Consider the following 19,240-nt stretch of genomic DNA (forward strand, 5'->3'; position numbering starts at 1 on the left):
AGAGTGTGCAGTCTATAAAATCCCAACAATTGGATGCACCCCTCCCACCTGTCCTTGTGGGTTGTATTGGCAGAAGGTATGCAACCCCCACCCCCAGACTGGCTTTTAGGTCTTCTTGAAGTCAAATGACTTTTTTCCTTCCTTCCCACTACCCCAACCTGTAGCAGAGCCGAGGATTTCACTCCAGGACCGAGATCTCTGAATATACTGAGAAGGAGAAGGAGGTGATGGCTGAGATTGAGCTGCGGAAGCTGCAGCAGCAGTTTCGGATCATGGTGGAAGGCCGGAAGTCTTTTGGGGTCAAGACTCAACAGCATCTCTTCCATCAAGAGTAAGTGACGCAGGGTTTTAAGAGAGGCAGCCCTGTGTAAGGACAGCCGCATGCAAAGTGCCTTGCTGAATCAGGCCGTAACTCCCTCTTGTCCAACATTTTACCTGTTGCCTGCTAGATGCTTCTTTTGGAGCAAACAAACAGAAAACAAAAGTTTGATTCAGGCACCTGGTATTCCAAGGTATACTGTCTTTGTACATGGAAGTTCCATTCTGCTTGCATGTTACATTCCAGTGCTTTCCCTGTTACCCTCCCATCCCTTTTAAAGATCTGATTCATGGCCTTTAAAAAAAAAGCCAGCCTAATAACCCTTGACTGAGCTTTCTTCCATGAATTTGTCTAATCCTTTTTTTAAAATCTAAACTCTAATTGCACAGCATGTGACAGTAATTTTTATAAGTAGATGTTACAGGTGGGTGAAGAACTTTCCTTTATCAGGTCAGCTTTACAAATCAGTTTCTAGCCCATGAAAATTGTTACTAGCCTGCCTGTCCACACACATACCTATTTTGATACTTTTTGGCAGGGTTACTTGGGGGTGGGGGAAGAAGAGAGAATTCCTGGGGTCCTGAACACCTTGGGAGCCAGTGGAACTGGCAAGTTGTGTGATTTTTCTTATGATGAGTGGTGTGAAACGGACAGGGGACTAGAGGAAATTATTGGGGCCTGTGCTTCAGCTGCCCAGAAAGGTAAAAAAAATTACTTTAAATGTTGGAAGTGGAAAGAGACCCACCTCTCTTCCAGGTTAGCAACATTTCGCTGCTTGGTTGCCTGCAGGTGAGTCTTACCGCAAGTGACCAGGTGAGTTGTTCTTTGCAAGCCTGCACCATGTATATTTTGGAATGTATGGCCTTTTGAATTGTATTACTATAATTATTAATACTTGGCATTTATATAATGCTTTTGGTGTTCAAAGTACTTGCTGTACATTCTCAGAGTAATCGTTGCACAGTGGCCCTGGAAGGTAGGGCGGCGTTATTATCATCCCTCTGATGTACAAATTTAAGTGTGCAAATTACTTGGCAAGTGTGCTGTTGGATAGGCATGCAATCTCTCTCTCTCCTTCTCCTCTGCTTCTCTGCAGAAAACAAATCTATGCCCTCAAACAAGAAAACGAGGAGATAAATTTACTCCTGACTCTCTGCAAGTCACCCCGGAACATTTTCATGGATGACCACAACTGCATGGAACTGAAGTTTCTTCTGCAGACCAAAGACGAGTACGATGCTCTCATTAGAGCCACCAAAGCTTTGATTGCTGAATTGGATGACAAGGTAGAGGGTGCGAGACGTTTGCCGGAGAAGTGCAAAGGGTGACAGACATACTGCAAAAATACTTATCACAGTCAGCCTTCTCTCCTTCCCCCTCCATGAGTTCATCGTAGTTTCCTGGGCTTTCTAGTTTGCTGCTCTTGAGGATAAAAATCTCTTTAGGCTTTGTGTAATTCATGTGGCAATATCAAAAGAGGCGGAGTTTGCAGCAACGTTTGCCCTTTCCATTTAGACCTGGCTGCAGAAACTTTTAATTTAAGTGGTTCAGTAAATATCAGGTTGCTTGTGTGTATCTGCAGATCTTGCCTGGGCGCATTGTGAATGTGCATGCTGGGGGAAATTGTTTTTCTTTTCTGCCGCAAGGCAAGGTCAGAAGACCCTACCATCATTTCTTGCAGCAAAAATAAACAGGATCCTGCCACAGAATGTAAGAAATAGCAGGTGCAAGGAAATAATGGAGAACTAGTCAGATTAGCTGACAGGAAGAAAGTAGACTCCTTTGAAATGTGGTGTTGGAGGAGAGTGTTACAGATACCATGGACTGCCAAAAAAAAAACAAATCAGTGGGTTCTAGATCAAATCAAGCCTGAACTGACCCTAGAAGCTAAAATTACTAAACTGAGGCTACCGTATTTTGGTCACATTATGAGAAGGCAAGAGTCACTAGAAAAGACAGTCATGCTAGGAAAAGTTGAGGGCAGCAGGAAAAGAGGAAGACCCAACAAGAGATGGACTGACTCAATAAAGGAAGCCACAGCCCTCAATTTGCAAGACCTGAGCAAGGCATTTAAAGTTAGGACATTTTGGAGGACATTGATTGATAGGGTCGCCATGAGTTGAAAGTGACTTGACGGCACTTAATACACACACACACACAGTCAGATTAGGGCTATAGCAGGGTCTGGGTCACTTTCCAGGGACTGGCTAAGTTAATTCAATCACAGTCACCTCTTTACTAGCTGATCAACCTGGAATGGACATCAGTTGTCCCTTCAGTTTGTATGAAGGATACAGACAAGGATGCTGCATTCCAGTATTTTCACTGTTGTTCTCCCATCTTTATTCCAGATCTGATTTGGGATTTTTAAAAACTAGAAATGCAATTGCAGCACCAGTCTGGAATGGGAAAGTTTCTCTAGGCTACTGGCCCTTTAAATGTTGTTCTTTTATTTTCCAACCACCACCACTCCCCTGCTTAATTAGTTACTTCCTGTTCACTGTCACTGGCTGAAAAGTTCTTGAATTGGTTCTTAAGGACCACTTTTTCTTCTTTGGGCGGGGCTAGAATTACTTAATTTTTTTCCCTTTCAGCCAAACCAATTGCTCATAAATCTTAACTTTAATCATAATTACTCAAGTAAGCTAATGAAAAAGAAAAAGTTAATGAGCAGTCACTTTGGCTGCAAAAAGTAAAAAGTAATAAGCCCCTGCCTGAAACAACAAATAATTAAGGATCAAGTCAGAGTGCCACAGCCACTGCAAATACACAGGAAGGAGGTTGCTAGATTTTTCTTTACAGGGATGTTATATTTAGAGTCACGAGGAACAACAGTGTTAACTCAGCATGCAGCTGACCTCTGAAAAAGAATGACTGAGAAGTGTTCTAGCATGAAAACAATTCAGGTCCAAAGCCAATTGGGCCTTAGACTGACTGGAGGATTGCTAGAGCCCCTCCCCTTGTGGGAGGACGCAAGAGATTTCAATGGGGCACCGTAGAATGGCCTTGAATTTGCCAGTCCCTTCTGTCTGTGGTGACACAACAGCTGGAGTACTTGGTGGCTTATTTCAGGGCCAAAATACAAGTGACAGAGGCCATGGCATCCATCCTGTGGCCACCAATGCCATCTTTCTAGTTCTTCAAAAATTGCTGTGGGCCCCAATCCACATTGGAAGTGTGGCGGCTCCCTGAGCTCTTATGTCCACCACCACCCTGCGCTTTTTCAGGTACAAAAATGGGCCCCGTGGCTGTTTCTATGCTTGAAAAGGCACATGAGGGTCAGAACAAAAGCTCCTTGGGCTACCGTGCTGTCTGCCTGATCCGGATTGGGGCCTCGTGGCAATTTTTGAAGAAATAAAAATGATTTCAAAACAGTATTGGCAGCCACAGGATGGAACTGTGTCAGTTGTATTTTGGCCCTCAGATAGGGTTGCCAACCTCCAGATAGTATATATAAAGTAATAGTATGAGGTTCTCAATGCTTATCAAAATGCTATATTATACTTGTTACAAAAATGTGGTGAATACTTACAGAGTGTCCAAAATTATACAATTCTATATAGTGTGACAACTAAGACAATACAAAACATAAAGACAGCGAAACAAAGTAGCTATATCTCTTTGCTACAATAGTATCAAAACGAAATATATTTCAGTTCTTTTCTTTTATAAATTTTGTTTCAATCATCAACTTCTTCAAGGGAACATGAAAGGAAGCATATTGAAAAAAATGGAAACGCTGTCCGGATGAACAATACTCATACTATTACTTTATACAGCCTAGCCCTATAGTATTGGTGTTTACCTTCTCTAGCTAACCTCCAGGTAGTAGCTGGAGATTGCCCACTATTACAACTGATCTCCAGCCGATAGAGATCAGTTCCCCTGGGGAAAATGGCTGCTTTGGCAATTAGACTCTATGGCATTGAAGTCCCTCCCCTCCCCAAACCCCACCCTTCTCAGGCTCCATCCCCAAAAACCTCCCACTGGTGGCAGAGAGGGCCCTGGCAACCCTACCCTCAGGTCTTCACCCCAGAGTTCTGCTGCATTCAGAATTGGGGCCTGGGGACTCCACCTTCTTGTCCTTTTCTTAGAAGAGTAGATTAACCTCCCTTTCCAAAAGTGGGGATGCTGATGTGTTCCTTTCTTCCTTCTTTGAAATAGGTAGCCGAGATAGGGAAAAAGATTCAGAAGCAAAAAGTGGTGGTGATCAAGCTGAGGCGGGAGTTTGACGGCAGGTGGCTCCATAGGCAGATCCACTTGCTGGAGAACCGTCTCAACCACGTGAGTCTCTCCCTCTTGCAGCCTCCCAAGTTTGGGCTCAGCTTTGCACCTTTCCCCTCTCCTGAGAACGACTGTCTGTCCCCTTTCTAGAGGTGATGACTGAAAACAGCAACCTGTTAAAAACAGATTTAAAAGCCAGTTCAAGCTGCTGAAACATAATCATCCAAAACCCAATCCCTCCCTCCTGGTCTAGGTAGACAGAAGAAGAAGAAGGGGGAGGGGGAGAGGGAGAGTTGGTTTTTATATGCCAACTTTCTCTACCACTTAAGGAAGAATCAAACTGGCTTACAATCACCTTCCCTTCCCCTCCCCATAACAGACACCCTGTGAAGTAGGTGGGCTGAGAGAGTGTGACTAGCCCAAGGTCACCCAGCTGGCTTTGTGTGGAGGAGTGGGGAAACACGTCCAGTTCACCAGATTAGCATCTGCCTCTCATTTGGAGGAGTGGGGAATCAAACTGCTTCTGAACTTGATGGCCTTGTCTCTTGGGTTCTGCACTAGGAAGGATCTCTCTCTAACAGCCATTGCTAGACTTAGAGGGGGCAGTAGTGTTCCTGTTTCTTATTGTGCAGTCCCTGACCTGATGCTGACTTAACATTTGCTCCTTGGTCTCTTCAGGTCACGGTTTATTTTGACACCGTCCTGACCACCAACGCCAAGCTCCGGGAAGAGATTTCCAACCTGCTGTGCCAGAAATCTATTTTTGATAACATCTACTCCCGGCTCCACAAGAAGCTGGAGCAGCAGAAGAAGACGATGGATGTATCTATTGAACAGTCCACCGTAGCCTATGAGCAAAGGTAGCTGTGGAGAGAGGAGGCACTGTGTAGACTATGAGCAAAGGTAGCTGTGGAGAGAGGAGGCACTGTGCAGCCTGCTCTGAGATGTAAGGTGGCCCAATACCAGTTCGAAATGGGTGGGAGATCATATTTCCTAAATAACCTCCTCTGTAAAAAAAAAACAAAAAACTTCCTCCTTGCATGTATAAAATTAGCTCAGCAAAAAATACATTGGGCCACACCCTTTCTCTTTGCTATTTTTTTTAAACCTTGTGTGTAGCTATCCTCGTGGTGGAAAGTGTGTCAAGTCACAGTTGACTGAAGGCTATCTCATAGGGTTTTCCAGGCAAAAGATGTTTGCCATTGCTTGCCTCTCTGTAGTGACCCTGGACTTCCTTGGTGGTCTCCCGTCCAAGTACTAACCAGGGCTGACCCTGTTGCTTCTGAGATTTGATAAGATTAGGCTAGCGTGGACCATCCAGGTCAGGGCAACTATTGTCATAGGGGAGTGTTTAATAAATGGCATCCCCACTTGCAGTCTGAAGTGGTACAGTCCACTCTGAAGGGTATTTTTGCAGACCATTCCATATTTTACTGTAATTTAAAAAATTGGGAAGACTATTATCTTTCTGTCTGGAAACCATCAAAAAAGGTTCCTACTGTCAACAAAAGAGACGCATTCTCTTTGCCATTGGGGTGGGGGTGTCGGTAAGTCTGCAGCACTTACAGCCCAAACCTGAAGGGGGGCAGATGTGCAGCGGCCGGGAGTGGTGCAGCCGCGCTGCCTCCTGAGAGGCTTCCTGGCTGCTACAGAGACAAAAAAAGAAGTTTAAAAATTAAAAAACAAAAAAAGGGAGATCCCCCATTGTCTCCAAAAAAGGTGGTCAGCACCGCTGCAGTACAAGGGGGTGTTCCCAGGGCCAAAGGGATGAGGAAGCTGCCTAACAGCAACTCCTCCCCCAGGAACACCCTGGGAACTCCCACACACACTCCCGGACATTGGCGTGTTTGCCCCCACTCTGGCGTAGCTGCCACCTTATTCTGTGATAAGGTGGTACCTGCGCCGGCGCAAGGTCACGCCGGCTCCTAAGGAGCTTTGCCCCCCCTTCAGGAATGGCCTCTTAGGGTAGTGAGCTGGGATGACGGCTGGGGTAGGTGATTTTATCCTACCCAGAGGCTCTGCTTAAAATAGCGTACCTGACAAGGGGAGCCAGAGCCCACGATGGAAGGCAGGGCAATGTTTCTTAATGACTGTTGATCTTAGTGTGCATTCAGTGTTAGGAAATGGCTCTGGCCATCCACCTGTCAGGGCTAGAAGAGATCAACACACACATACACACCCCGTCCCAGGTGAAGGGAAGAAATGGCAGGTTAGATTCTGACACTGGTTCAGAGGTTAGATTCTGACACTGGTTCAGAGGGACGCACACAGAGACTGTCTCTCTGGGATCTGATGTTGGGTAGTAGACCTGCTGCCCTGTAGGAGTTCCTCTGTGCCTCCAAAGGTGCTCTTAGGTATTTGTAAATACAGATTGAGTATTCCGTATCCAGACATCCGATATTCAGACTGACTCAAAAACCAGTCTTTTTTGAGCTGGCATGCAGGCATTACTCAAATAAAGAGCCAGCGTGTTGTAGTGGTTAAGAGTGGTGGTTTGGAGCGATGGAGTCTGATCAGGAGAACCGGGTTTGATTCCCCACTGCTCCACATGAGCAGCGGAGGCTAATCTGGTGAACTGGATTTGTTTCCCCACTCCTATGCATGAAGCCAGCTGGGTGACCTTGGGCTAGTCACAGTTCTCTTAGAGCTCTCAGCCCCACCTACCTCACCAGGTGTCTGTTGTGGGGAGGGGAAGGTGATTGTAAGCCGGTTTGAGTCTCCCTTAAGAGGTAGAGAAAGTCGGCATATAAAAACCAACTCTTCTTCTCCTCCTCACAGGTCCTCATCAGCATGCTAGTTTTCTTTCCGATGGTTCAGTATGCGCAAAATTATTAAAAATATTGTTTAAAATTATTGTTTAAAATTATTGTTTAAAATATTTAAAATTAAAATTAAAAATATTGTTGCATTCAAGCTATGTGTAGAAAGTGTATATAAAACATACATAAATGACTTTCATGTTTAGACTTGGGTCCCATCCCCAAGATATCTCATGCATATGGAAAAGTTCTAAAATATTTCAAAATATGGAAAGATCCAAAATACGGACAACTTCTGGTCCCAAGCAGTCCGGATAAGGGATACTCAACCTGTACAGCATCTGCTCTAGAGCTGTCATAAGTCTCTAGAGCCAATTCCTCCAAAGGAAACTAACCCTTTGGTAAACTAGAAGCCCCTGCATCTTTTCACCGCTCAGGGAAGTGGAGCACGCTTGTGTGTGTGTTAACCACTCATTAAAAAAAATATTTTTTTCTTTGTTTAAAAAAATGTGCTGACCAGTTAAACACAGTGGACCTTTATTGCTGCTGAAAAGATTTGTAATTGATTAACCTAACCCAGCCGAAGAGTGCGGCCTGACTCTTTTTTCTTTCCAGTGAAACTGTGAGCAGTGTATATTTTTACCATACATCCAGCTGGCCACCCCGGCCCAACTAAAATAGCTTGGGGGAGTGATTCCTGCCTGTGTGTGAACTAGTGGACTGAACTGAAAAAATAAATTATTTGGAAATTTTAATTAGGAATGTGTTTGGTTGAACTGCTATAATTTTTTAACTTTTGTATAAATGTTACATGTGTTTTACTGGCTTATGCTGTATTAATAATAAATCTTAATCTTAATCTGACTGTACTTAATCAGGTTTTGACCCAAAGTGTTCTTATTGATGCAAGCGGACACAGCGATGGGGTCTGCTTTTTCCTGGCCTTTTCCACATCATGCTGCCAGCGTGGGGGAGTCATGCATTGAAACACTCTGCAGGCAAGAGGAGGTGGGCCTAGAACCTTTTTAGCTGACACAAGACCTTCCTAAGCCTGTACTCTCTTGCCCACATTTAGGGTAGAAGCCCTCGCAAGGATTTCCGCCATGAAGGAAAGGCGTTGCAAAGACATTGCACAGTACAACATAGAGTACCGGGAGCTGGAACGGGTCTACAACCATGAGACTAAACTGAAGGCATTTATGTTTATCAAATTGGTGGATCGCTCTGAATTTGAAGAGCAGGCCAAGAAGGCAGACGGTACGGGGGCTTTCTGATCTGTGTCGGTTTCCCGGAGTCAAATCCTCACTCAGCCAGTGAAACTCAGAGAGCCAGTGTGGTGTAGTGGTGGTTAAAAGCGGTGGTTTGAACTGGTGGATTCTGATCTGGAGAACTGGTTTGATTCCCCACTCCTCCACATGAGTGGCAGAGGCTAATCTGGTGAGCTGGATTTGTTTCCCCGCTCCTACACATGAAGCCAGCTGGGTGACCTTGGGCCAATCACACTCAGCCCCACCCACCTCATGGGGTGTCTGTTGTGGGGAGGGGAAGGAAAGGTGATTGTAAGCCAGTTTGAGTCTCCCTTAAGTGGTAGAGAAAGTTGGCATATAAAAACCAATTCTTCTGCTTCTGCTTCTTCTGCTTCTTTGAGCCAAACACTGTCAATCTAACCTTCTTCACGGGGCTGTTGTGAGGGAGGGTAAAAGGGGGGAGCCACATGTAGTGTCTTCAGTTCTTTGGCGATAGGGGGGGGGGATAAAATTGCAGTGTGTAGAATATTAAGCTCTGAAGAGCAACAGAACTTGTCACTTGGATGCTTTTCAGTGGACAGTTTCCATGTTCTGACATTCACTCGCTGGTCATCAAGGGTTGGGTCACACACTGAGGTATATCAAATACTTGTTCTTCTGACAGCAGAGTGTGATGGGGAAATGATGCCTATATGATGATGTGAAATAAAACAAATTTTTTTCGTGTTACTTCTAGGATAGCAGCATGGCGTGTTGGTTAGAGTGTCAGATCTGTGAGACCCAGGTTTGAACCTGCACTCAGCCATAGAAACATACTAGATCAGGAGTGTTAAACATAAGGGCCGGGGGCTGGATTCAGCCCCTTAAGAGCTTTTATCCATCCCGTGAGCCAGCCAAGGCAGCCAGCCTCCCCCCCCCCCCCACTCTTGATCTGGGCTGACAAGGCATGATTCGGCCTGACCAAGTGACATTTATGTCATATCTGGCCCGTGTAACAATTGAGTTTGACACCTCTGCACTAGGTGACCTTGGGCCAGTCACTCTCTTTCAGCCTAACCTACCTCACAAGGTTGCTGTTGTGAGGATAAGACCGAGGTGGGGAGGAAGAGAGATGTAAGTTGCTTTGGGTCCCCAATGGGGAGAAAAGTGGGAGTTAACTGCTTTCACTTAAATGTTGTAGTGAGCCCACAATGAACCTGCATGTGTAAATCTGCTTCAGGAGTTCAGTCATCAAGTTATGAGGAACCAAGCAATCTTCATGCATGTGTGAATGTGCCCTATACAGAGCAACGAATTTGCACATGTGAAAGAAGTCATGTTGGGCCAAATGTCATTCTTATTTGCATTTTGAAAAATGCAGTTGGTGAACTGTATAATCTTTGGGCTTGACCAGCATAAGATTCAGAACCCCTTCTTTAGAAAGGACCTGCTTATTAGGAACACCACTATGCCTTATCTGTCAAATATCACAAATCATGAATAACGTCGGGCTTTGATGCTCCTTCAATGTAATGCTCTTCCCTCTTAAGTTTCTCAAAGGGATATATAATAAAAGCCCAATGGACGCACAAAAATGTATATGCAACCAGGATGTATTACAAACCACTGAACACGTCCTTTTTGAGTGCACCCTATACTATCATATACACTCAGGCCCTCTGATTCCCTTGTTAGTGGATTGTCCCAGACCTCTCAGAAAACATCGTTTAGAGCTCCTTTTGTCAGATATAACACCAGATTTATCTGTTAGTATGGCTAGATTTGCCTGGCTGGCAACTATATAAGACATACATACATTACATACATTTATTGTTACGGCCGTTGGCCAGCACAAAATGCACTTAAGGCTCTGGAATAACCAATCTGTGATTAGAATCTCTACTGTTTTATGCGCATCTTGGAGGATTTTATCCCTTATTCCAGTTTAATCTCCACTACATTTTTATCTTTTGTATTATCAGTCCATAACTATTTATGTATATATTTAATTTCATTTTTCTAGGATATTTGATGGTCTATGACTTCAAATCAAGTCTGTTCTGTTCTGACCAGCGTCTTGCCCTCTTGCATCTCTTGCAGCTCTCAAGGCCCAGAAGCGCGCCAAGACCAAAGGCGAGAGCTTTGAGAGCTACGAAGTGGCCTACATGCGCTTGATGAGGCTGACCGAGAACAACGACATCGACCAGCTGGTGGAGGACTTCATCGAGAAGGAGGAGAAGAACTTCGCCTACTTCAGCTACGTCACAGAGCTGAACAACGACATGGAGAGGCTGCAGAAGAGGATTGAGGACATCCAGGTCAGCTGCTTCTTCTTGCGCCGCCCTTCTTTCTGGGCCCCCTGGCTGTCGGTCCTTCTGCAAACCGGCTGAGTTTTCTGTGTGATATCAGAGACAGTTTAAAAATAATAATCCTAAACCATTTTAATAGACAAACTTGCCTTATTGCTGCCACCATGCAGCCAGCGGAGAGATTGCAAGACAATGGTGGGTGAATGGGAACGGCCAGTTTCAACAGCTGCTATTCAGGTTGGGTGGAGATGACCCATTTCATTTCCAGTTGGAAAATGTTCATGGTGGAAATTACACACACACATACACACACACACACACACACACACACACACACACACACACACACACACACACACACAGAGTCCACCTGAAAACTCCATTGCAGAATCTGGTCCAAGACCGATTCAGAAATAGCTGCCGAAGCCTTGCCACAAATGCATGAAAGCTACTGGTATATTGCCAAACGGATGATGTCATGATGACCTCATATCTGTCACCTTGGCCCATTTGACTGGCAAAAGAGTCAGCATGACAATTTTCAGAGCAGGGGCTTCTGGACACAGGGCTGTGAGCAATAATGGCTGGCCCTGGCGGCCAGGTAATCAGTTTCCAGGTCCCAATCCATTTAGGGGCTTGCTGATACTTAGCACCACCATCTTTGCTTGCACTCCCAGACCCAGCCCTGTCCCAGAGATACCTGGCCTGATCAAAGGCGGTGAAGTCAGTATTTTTCAAGTCAAACTAGGATTTGAACAATCATCGGTGAACAGAGTTTTGGTTTCATGAACAACCCAAATTTAAAATAAGCAACGGGTTTGCGTTATATGTCAGTTAAGTATTATATTTCTCAGCCAAGTGCCATAAATGGAATGTGTGCAAAGATTAGCTCCCAAGGTGTTTTAAATACAATAAAATTCATATAAACAGTTAAAAAAAAAACAGGTAGTAAAAAGGTCATGGAAAAACTGACATCCCAGCAAAAACAATAGTTTAAAAGATCAGCTGGTAAAAACAGCAATAGATCTTAAGCCATTTAAAACAACACCCCAAAACACTTGAGAGCGCCAGGCCAGAAAAATGTGAGGTAAAATCAGTCCTTAAGAAAAACTTCAAAGGGTAGCAGTGTTGGTCTACAGTAGAAGAGCTAGATTCGAGTTTGACTAAGGAAGCTTTGACTCTCAAAAGCTCACATTCCTAAAACCTTGCTGGTCTCGAAGGTGCTGCTGGCCTTGAATCTAAAGAAAAAGTGTAGAACAAGCAGCATGTCAGAACCAATTAAAAAGAATCCTTTAAAGCAGGGACACAGCATCTTAAAACCACGATATATCCGTGGAGGAGGAAAGTGGATAAGGAGAACTTTTTTCTCCCTCTTCCATGATCCTGGAACTTGCAGGCAATCAGAAAAGCTGATGGCCAATAGATTTAGGACAGAAAAAGGAAAGTCACTCTTTACTCCAAATGTAGTTGACATGTGGAATTCCCTGCCACTAGATGTGGTGTAGGTGTCTAAAAAGGGGATTTGAAAAATCATGAAGGAGAGGTCCATCAATAGTTATTTCCAGAGGTAGTAACCTTCTGACTAACTGTGCTTATGGACAACAATAGAGAGACACTTTGGCTTGTAGGCCCACCAGGGCCACTGGTTAGCCTCTGTGTGAAACTTTGTGGGCCACTGGTCTGATCCAGTACAGTCGCTCTTCTAAAACTCGGCAGCCATTGAGCAGTGGGCTTTCAGATGTGTTTGGTCGAACTCCCGGCAGCCCCAGTGCATGGCTGGCATGCCATCTGGGGAGTGTATGTCTCTATGATGCGTCTGTACAGCACCACACTGGCATCGAGCTTTCACGCCACAGCATTTCCGTGTATGCGTTTTGTTCACATGGCCACCCAGGGAAATCAATCACGTTCTTAAAGCCAAGCTGGGGGGAATGAACCATGGCTCATTTGTGGTTGCCCATAAATCTAACTGTCACTTCTGTTTTCTGTAGAATGAAATCTCTGAGCTGAAATCCCAACATAAGAAGGCGGATGACATCATTCGCGGCTCCATGAAGGAGGTGGAGGTGAGGGTGGGGGAGAAGAAACAGCTTCATTGATCATTTGCCCAAGGCTCCGTCTGTGGCTGCATGGCTCAGCAAGACTGGAGGATGGGTGCTAGAAGGGTCTCTGTCCCCCAGTGTCCCAAGGAGAGACTGCTGGAGAACCAGCGTGATGTAGTGGCTAGGAGTGGCGGACTCTTATTTGGAGAACCGGATTGGTTTCCCCATTCCCACACATGAAGGCAGCTGGGTGACCCTAGGCTAGTCACGGTTCTCTTAGAGCTCTCTCAGCCTCACCTACCTCACAAGGTGTCTGTTGTGGGGAGAGGAAGAGAAGGAGATTGTAAGCCAGTTTGATTCTCCTTAAAAGGTAGTGAAAATCGTCATATAACAACTTCTTTTTTTTCTTCTTCTTCCTCCTCCTCCTCCTCCACCACTGCCGCCGCATGGGGGAGCCAGGTTTTGGGGGCTGGAGTTCCCCTGGAATTACAACTGATCTCCAGGCTACAGAGATCTGCTACCCTGGAGGAGTTGGCAGCTTCGGAAAATGGACTGTGTGGAGTAACGTCTCCACTGAGCTCCCCAAACTCTACTCCCCCAGGCTCCACCCCCGAATCTCCAGGAATTTCCCCACCCAGAGTTGGCAGCCCTTTCTGTGAGGCTCTCATCCTACTACACACAATACAGTCTGAACTGTCTTGACCATTCTTGTCTGCCCAACAGGACAAGTTGCAGAAAACCGTGGAAAACGCCAACATGTACGAGTACAAGCTGAAAGAGAGCAGCAAGACCCTCGACCAGCTGAAATCGGCTGTGGGCTACCTGTTTAAGCAAACGGGCTGCGACGCAACCAAGATCAAGGAGCACCTTGGCGAGACCGGGGAGATCACAAATCAGAACCTGATGCAGTACTTCAGTGAGTCACCCAGCAGGCTCAGGCAGAGCGGGCATCAGCATTCCCACTGCTTCTGGTGGCATCCACTGCTACAGAGCTCTTGCTCATGTGCCTATACTGCCACATGCCAGTGTGCCCCCCTCATCTGCTTGGGACTGCACCACCCACAATCTGCCCAGCATCAATGAGGAAAGGTGTGCCGGTGGGGTCAGCAGAGAAAGGGCGTGTGGGAGGGCCTGTGGGCCAAAGAAGGAAGATGCCAGTGGGGGATCGAGGGTGGGCAGAGAGGTGAGGGAGCCACTGGGCATTCTCTGCCCTGGGCCCACCGACACCTGGAACCGGCCCTGGCTCTAGGGTTTCCAGCCTCCAGGTGGTGGCTGGAGATCTTCCACTATTACTACTGATCTCCAGGCAACAGAGATCAGTTCCCCTGGAGAAAATGGCCTCTTTGGAAAGTGGACTGTATGGCATTTTACCCCAATGACGTCCCTCCCCTCCCCAAACCCCAAGGAGGCGGGGCTGTGCATTGGATGAAAAGGGCACAGGGCTATGGCTCTCTGGTGGAGGATGTGATTTGCATGCTGAAGGTCCTGGTTTCAATCACTGGCATCTCTAGTTCGATCTCCAGGTAGGCTGGGGAAGACCTTACTCTGCCTGCACCCCTGGGGAGCCCCTGCCAGTGTAGGTGGGCAGTCCCAAGCTGGATGGGCCAGTGACGTTGACTCTGCCGATGGCAGCCTTGTGCACTCTGGCGGAGAGAGGTGGGGCATTGGGTAGGGTTGTCAACTCCAGGTTGGGAAATTCCTAGAGATTTGGGGGGTGGAGCCTGGGGAGGATGGAGTTTGGGAAGGGTAGGGACCTCAGTAGAGCATAATGCCATAGAGTCCACCCTCCAAAGCAGCCATTTTCTTCAGGGGAACTGATCTCTGTAGTCTGGAGATCAGTTGTAATTCCAGGAGGTCTGCAGGTGGCCACCCTGGCATCAGGAGACCTCTAACACATTCCCGATCTGTCCTTTTTGCAGGTATTGTAGAGAAGAAGAGCAATGACCTTCTGCTGATCGAATCCTTCTTGCGCTACAAGGAGCTGGAGGGAGAGCTGGACTCAGTCCCACTCTTGAACCCATTTTTGGGCGGCTCGGCCTTACTGAAAAAGCTGGACACCATTAAAGTAGCCCCACCGACTGTCACCGTAGATCCGTTGGCAGATCTCTTGGGGCCTCGTAAGTAGACCTGGGACCTGCACAATGGATGAAGAGCCAGGGGGCTCAAACCAGCCAGCCAGCCAGATGGGAAGGGGCAGCCAGACAGCTCTGGGCCATTCGTGCAAAGAGGATTCCTTGGCCAAGATGGACCAGAGACGTTGCAGAGTCCTCCTGTCCCTTCCCCAACAGAGGTTCACCCCAGTCTTGTTGACTGGACTGGTAGAGGGAGTTCCGTACTCAGAACTTAATTCCCAGACTTCTGTGGGTCCGTTTTGGTTCTGGACCATAATGTATAGGGACAGAGGCCTTAAGCCCCCTCCCCGCTGTTTATCCTAACTTGAAACCTGAGAGCTAGTGTGGTGTAGTGGTTAAGAGTGTCAGACTAGTGTCGAACTAGTATCTGGAAGACCCAGGTTCGAATTCACACTCGTGCCATGGAAGCTCGATGGGTGACCTAGGGCCAGTCACACACTCTTTGGGTCCCCATTGGGGAGAACGGTGGGATATAAATTTTATAAAAGAACATTTTGTTAAATAAACAAATAAACCGCCCTGGGGAACTGCTGTTTCCTCCTGGAGAGAATTATGTATACTCACGAGCTACACGTATGTTTTCCCCATGGGGCAAATAGTTCCCTGGGGCCACTTCAGGTCAGAAAAGGTGCATGGGGTAGAGACTGATGCCCACTCTCCTCATAGCTGTGGTCTCAATCCAAATTGGGCTGCCATGTGCTTGCAAATTAAGATTCAATAGGGAGCTCCTAGCACATGCGTGGTTGACAAGGATGTAGGGGGCGGAGAGACTCAAGGCCCATTTAATTTATAGCTGGGCCCTCAATCTTCTGGCTGGTTCCTCTTTTGCCAGGGCAGGCAACTGGCTAAACCCCTCACATGGCAAGTTCAAGACCCGCTCTTGCTTAAATCCTGACACTGTGTGGGAAGAGCAAGTGGCAACTTAAACTTGGATCGGATTGCAAAGTTATGTCTCTTAGAAAATGGTAAAAATCAAGCCCTAGATTGCATATAGATTTGTATAATCATTAAGTGCCGTTAACCATGAGCAGAGGTGGTTTGCCATTGCCTGCCTCTGCAAAGCAACCCATGTCTTTCTTGGTGGTCTACCATCCAAGTATTTAACCAGGGCTGACCCTGTTTAGCTTTCGATATCTGACGAGCGCTGGCTAGTCTGAGGTTGTATATAGATTGTATATAGCTCACCTAGCAAAGCCAACAACAACAACACACACACACAACCTGGTTGTGTAATGGCTTGTTATTAGGGCCAACCATGGTCTCACAAAACAGTGAGCAAGCTTTTGAGTTCCCTAGGAGGCAGGCTGGGTGTTAAAATCCAAAAAAGCAAACGGGAAGTGATTGGGGGGGGGGGGGAGATGCCGAAGGGCAGGATGAAGAAGAGCTTCAAGACTTTCAGCGCCTAGAAGCTTGAAAAGGAACAGGGGGTGTGCAGAGAACTTAATAGGATTTGGTGTTTCTGGGCCAAAATTGCTTTAAGCTGCACCAAAGGACAGAGAAGTCAACGAAATAAAATGGATGAGGACTTTCCTTTTGAGAGCATCAGAGGCAGCAGTTGATCAGATGCCTCCTTTCACTCACAGGGACTGACCCATCCCTTGCAAAGCACAAAGCAGAGAAAACCTGCGGAGGTCTTGGTATCATTGTATCTGGAGACCTAAGCTTAGGTGCTGCATGGGGTCAGAGTCCATAGAAGCCAAATTGAGTAAAATTACCTATTAGTGTACCAGCATGGTGTAGTGGTTAAGAGCGGTGGACTCTGATCTGGCGAACCGGGTTTGTTTCCCCACTCCACATGAGCGGTGGAGGCTAATCTGGAGAACTGGATTTGTTTCCCCACTCCTACACACGAAGCCAGCTGGGTGACCTTGGGCTAGTCACTGTTCTATTAAGAGCTCTCTCAGTCCCACCTACCTCACAGGGTGTCTGTTGTGGGGAGGGGAAGGGAAGGCGATTGTAAGCCGCTTTGAGTCTCCCTTAAGTGGTAGAGAAAGTCGGCATAGAAAAACCAACTTCTTCTTCTGGTTGGAGAGGGAAGGAAGTGGACTCCATCGGCTATGCCCCCATAGCTGATTTCTAATAAGCTGTGCTGAATGTCTTCTTTTTTCTGCAACAGTGGAGGGACCAGTGGACCACACCACCTTACGCAGCCTTATATTAGAGAGCCAGGAGAAAGAGAAATCCAGAAGGAGCTCGATGGATAGAGGGGAATCCCCGAGGGAGAAGAAGAAGAGCTCCCCGATCTAGGAGCGAAGATGCCTTGGCTATGAGCTGTGTGAGTTGGTTCTGTTTAACCCGCTTCTTATTTTTCTGTCCAGTGGGATCGGGTGTTCTGGTGGACTCGTAGTGCCTAAAGAGTTACTAATAAAGAGTACTGTTGTTCTCCTGTATTTATGCCGAATGCTGCCTCTGAAAGCATCTTTTGCAGCAATGGTAAAAAATAATCATTGCAGCAGTTTCTACTGACTGAGGATAAGGTTTATCTCTTTAGGGAAGAGGAAGTATTCTTTCATGCATTTCTAATGTCTCCTTCAACAACAAAAAATCTTTGAAGACTCCAATGTGAGCTCAGAAGCTGGAGGGAGGGGCAAGATTTTTACCTCTCGCTGCTCGCAAACACGGATTTCGACCCTGACTTTTAAGTGTCTGAAATGGATATCGATTTTTCCCCCACTGCATAGATTTTGCACAGTCAGGGGATTTCCTGGTCCTGGCAGGTCTGTCCCCCCTCCACCCGTCAAGTTACAGCCGGCTCATGGTGATCCCCGTAGGGTTTTCAAGGCAAGAGGCTAATCAGAGGAGGTTTGCCATTGCCTGTCCTTGCGTAGTGACCCTGGACTTCCTTGGTGGTCTCCCATCCAAATATTAAGATTATGCCTATTATATTGGGTGCTGTGGAACACAGGCAGGATGGTGCTGCTGCAGCCATCTTGTTTGTGGGCTTCCTAGAGGCATTTGGTTGGCCACTGGGTGAACAGACTGCTGACCTTGATGGGCCTTGGGCTGATCCAGCAGGCCCTTGCTTATATTCTTATGATCTGATGAGATTGGGCTAGCCTGGGCTATCCAGGTCAAGGCAGCCAGTCCATTACCTAGGGAAAATAAAGATGTATATGCTGGTGCTACCTTTCTCTTTCAGTGGGGGATTCTGAATTATGCATGCAGCTGGGGGGCAGCCCATAGCCCTGGGGAACTGCACTAGCTTTACACGCAGGCCTGGGAAAGACCTCTGTGGCAGGTTGCTGCCGGGGAGCTTTAGTGCGAAAATGGTTGCAGGAACCAGTGGGATGGGGAAGCTTGCAAAGCACCTGGGAGACGCTCACACACAGCAGTATTGGGCACAGGTACACACCAGGCCAGCTGCACTGCATATGATTATCTGCTCTAGCTTGGGAAATACCTGGAGCTTTGGGGGATGGAGCCGAGGGAAGGCAGGGTTTAGGGAAGGGAGGGACTTCAGCAGGGTTTAATGCTGTAGAGTGCACCCTCCAAAGCAGCCTTTTTCTCCAGAGGGACTGATCTCTGTAGTCTGGAGATAAGTTTTAATAGCGGGAGATCTCCAGGCTCTGCCTGCAGGTTGGCAGCCTTCAGTTGCAGAGGCTCCAGATTCCTGGAGCAGGGAGGTGACAGGAAAGCCGTTTCCTCCGTTCTGTCTTATCATCCAGAATCTTCAGCAGACTGGAGTGATGGCGCAGGGGCCCAGGACTTGGTATGGCAGGATTATCTCATTCTGGTCTGCAGTTTTTTGCTAGGACAGGCATCAGAATGGGGCAGCTGCTGAGCCCCATGGTCTTTGGTTGGCACCTCTGGAACGACGGGGCCTGCTTCCCACTCTTTCCTCCATTAGCATGTGTGCCACAGGTTCCTTCTTGCCCTCTGCCAGTTAGCAGGCATCATCCTTGCCCAACAGAGCGGTTGCCAGCCAGAGAGAAGGGGCAGGCGAATGAGCAGCAGGTGCTAGCAGCAGCAGCTGATTCCCAGTGCCAGCAGGCAATTTCGGGGAGGGTCTCGGCCTCTGTGCCCTGTTGTTGCCCCCCCCCCCCAGGAACTGGCTGGTCACAATGTGAGACAGTATCCTGGACTAGGTGGGCCACTGGGCTGATCCAGCAGGGCTCTTATGATGGAATCAAGCTGAGTGTATTAGCTGCCGTAGGAAGTTCTTGTCGTTTTTTAAACTGCCCATGATCAGAAGCTGCTCTGAGCTCTTTGGCGATGGGTACTATTGCCAA

At 47.1% G+C, this 19,240-nt stretch overlaps 1 protein-coding gene across 1 annotated transcript; it reads left to right on the top strand.

The window, feature by feature from the left end:
- The first annotated feature begins 257 nt into the window (after window positions 1-257).
- CCDC63 (coiled-coil domain containing 63) lies at window positions 258-17,258 on the top strand. Its single transcript, XM_056859099.1, has 10 exons — window positions 258-331; window positions 1,416-1,605; window positions 4,484-4,603; window positions 5,222-5,403; window positions 8,378-8,559; window positions 10,629-10,846; window positions 12,829-12,903; window positions 13,603-13,795; window positions 14,799-14,996; window positions 17,128-17,258. The coding sequence occupies exons 1-10, from the start codon at window positions 273-275 to the stop codon at window positions 17,256-17,258; spliced, it is 1,548 nt and encodes a 515-aa protein (XP_056715077.1). The 5' UTR covers window positions 258-272.
- Window positions 17,259-19,240: the final 1,982 nt, after the last annotated feature.

This window comes from Euleptes europaea, chromosome 13 (genome assembly GCF_029931775.1).
Source record: "Euleptes europaea isolate rEulEur1 chromosome 13, rEulEur1.hap1, whole genome shotgun sequence".
In the NCBI taxonomy this organism is placed as follows: domain Eukaryota; kingdom Metazoa; phylum Chordata; class Lepidosauria; order Squamata; family Sphaerodactylidae; genus Euleptes; species Euleptes europaea.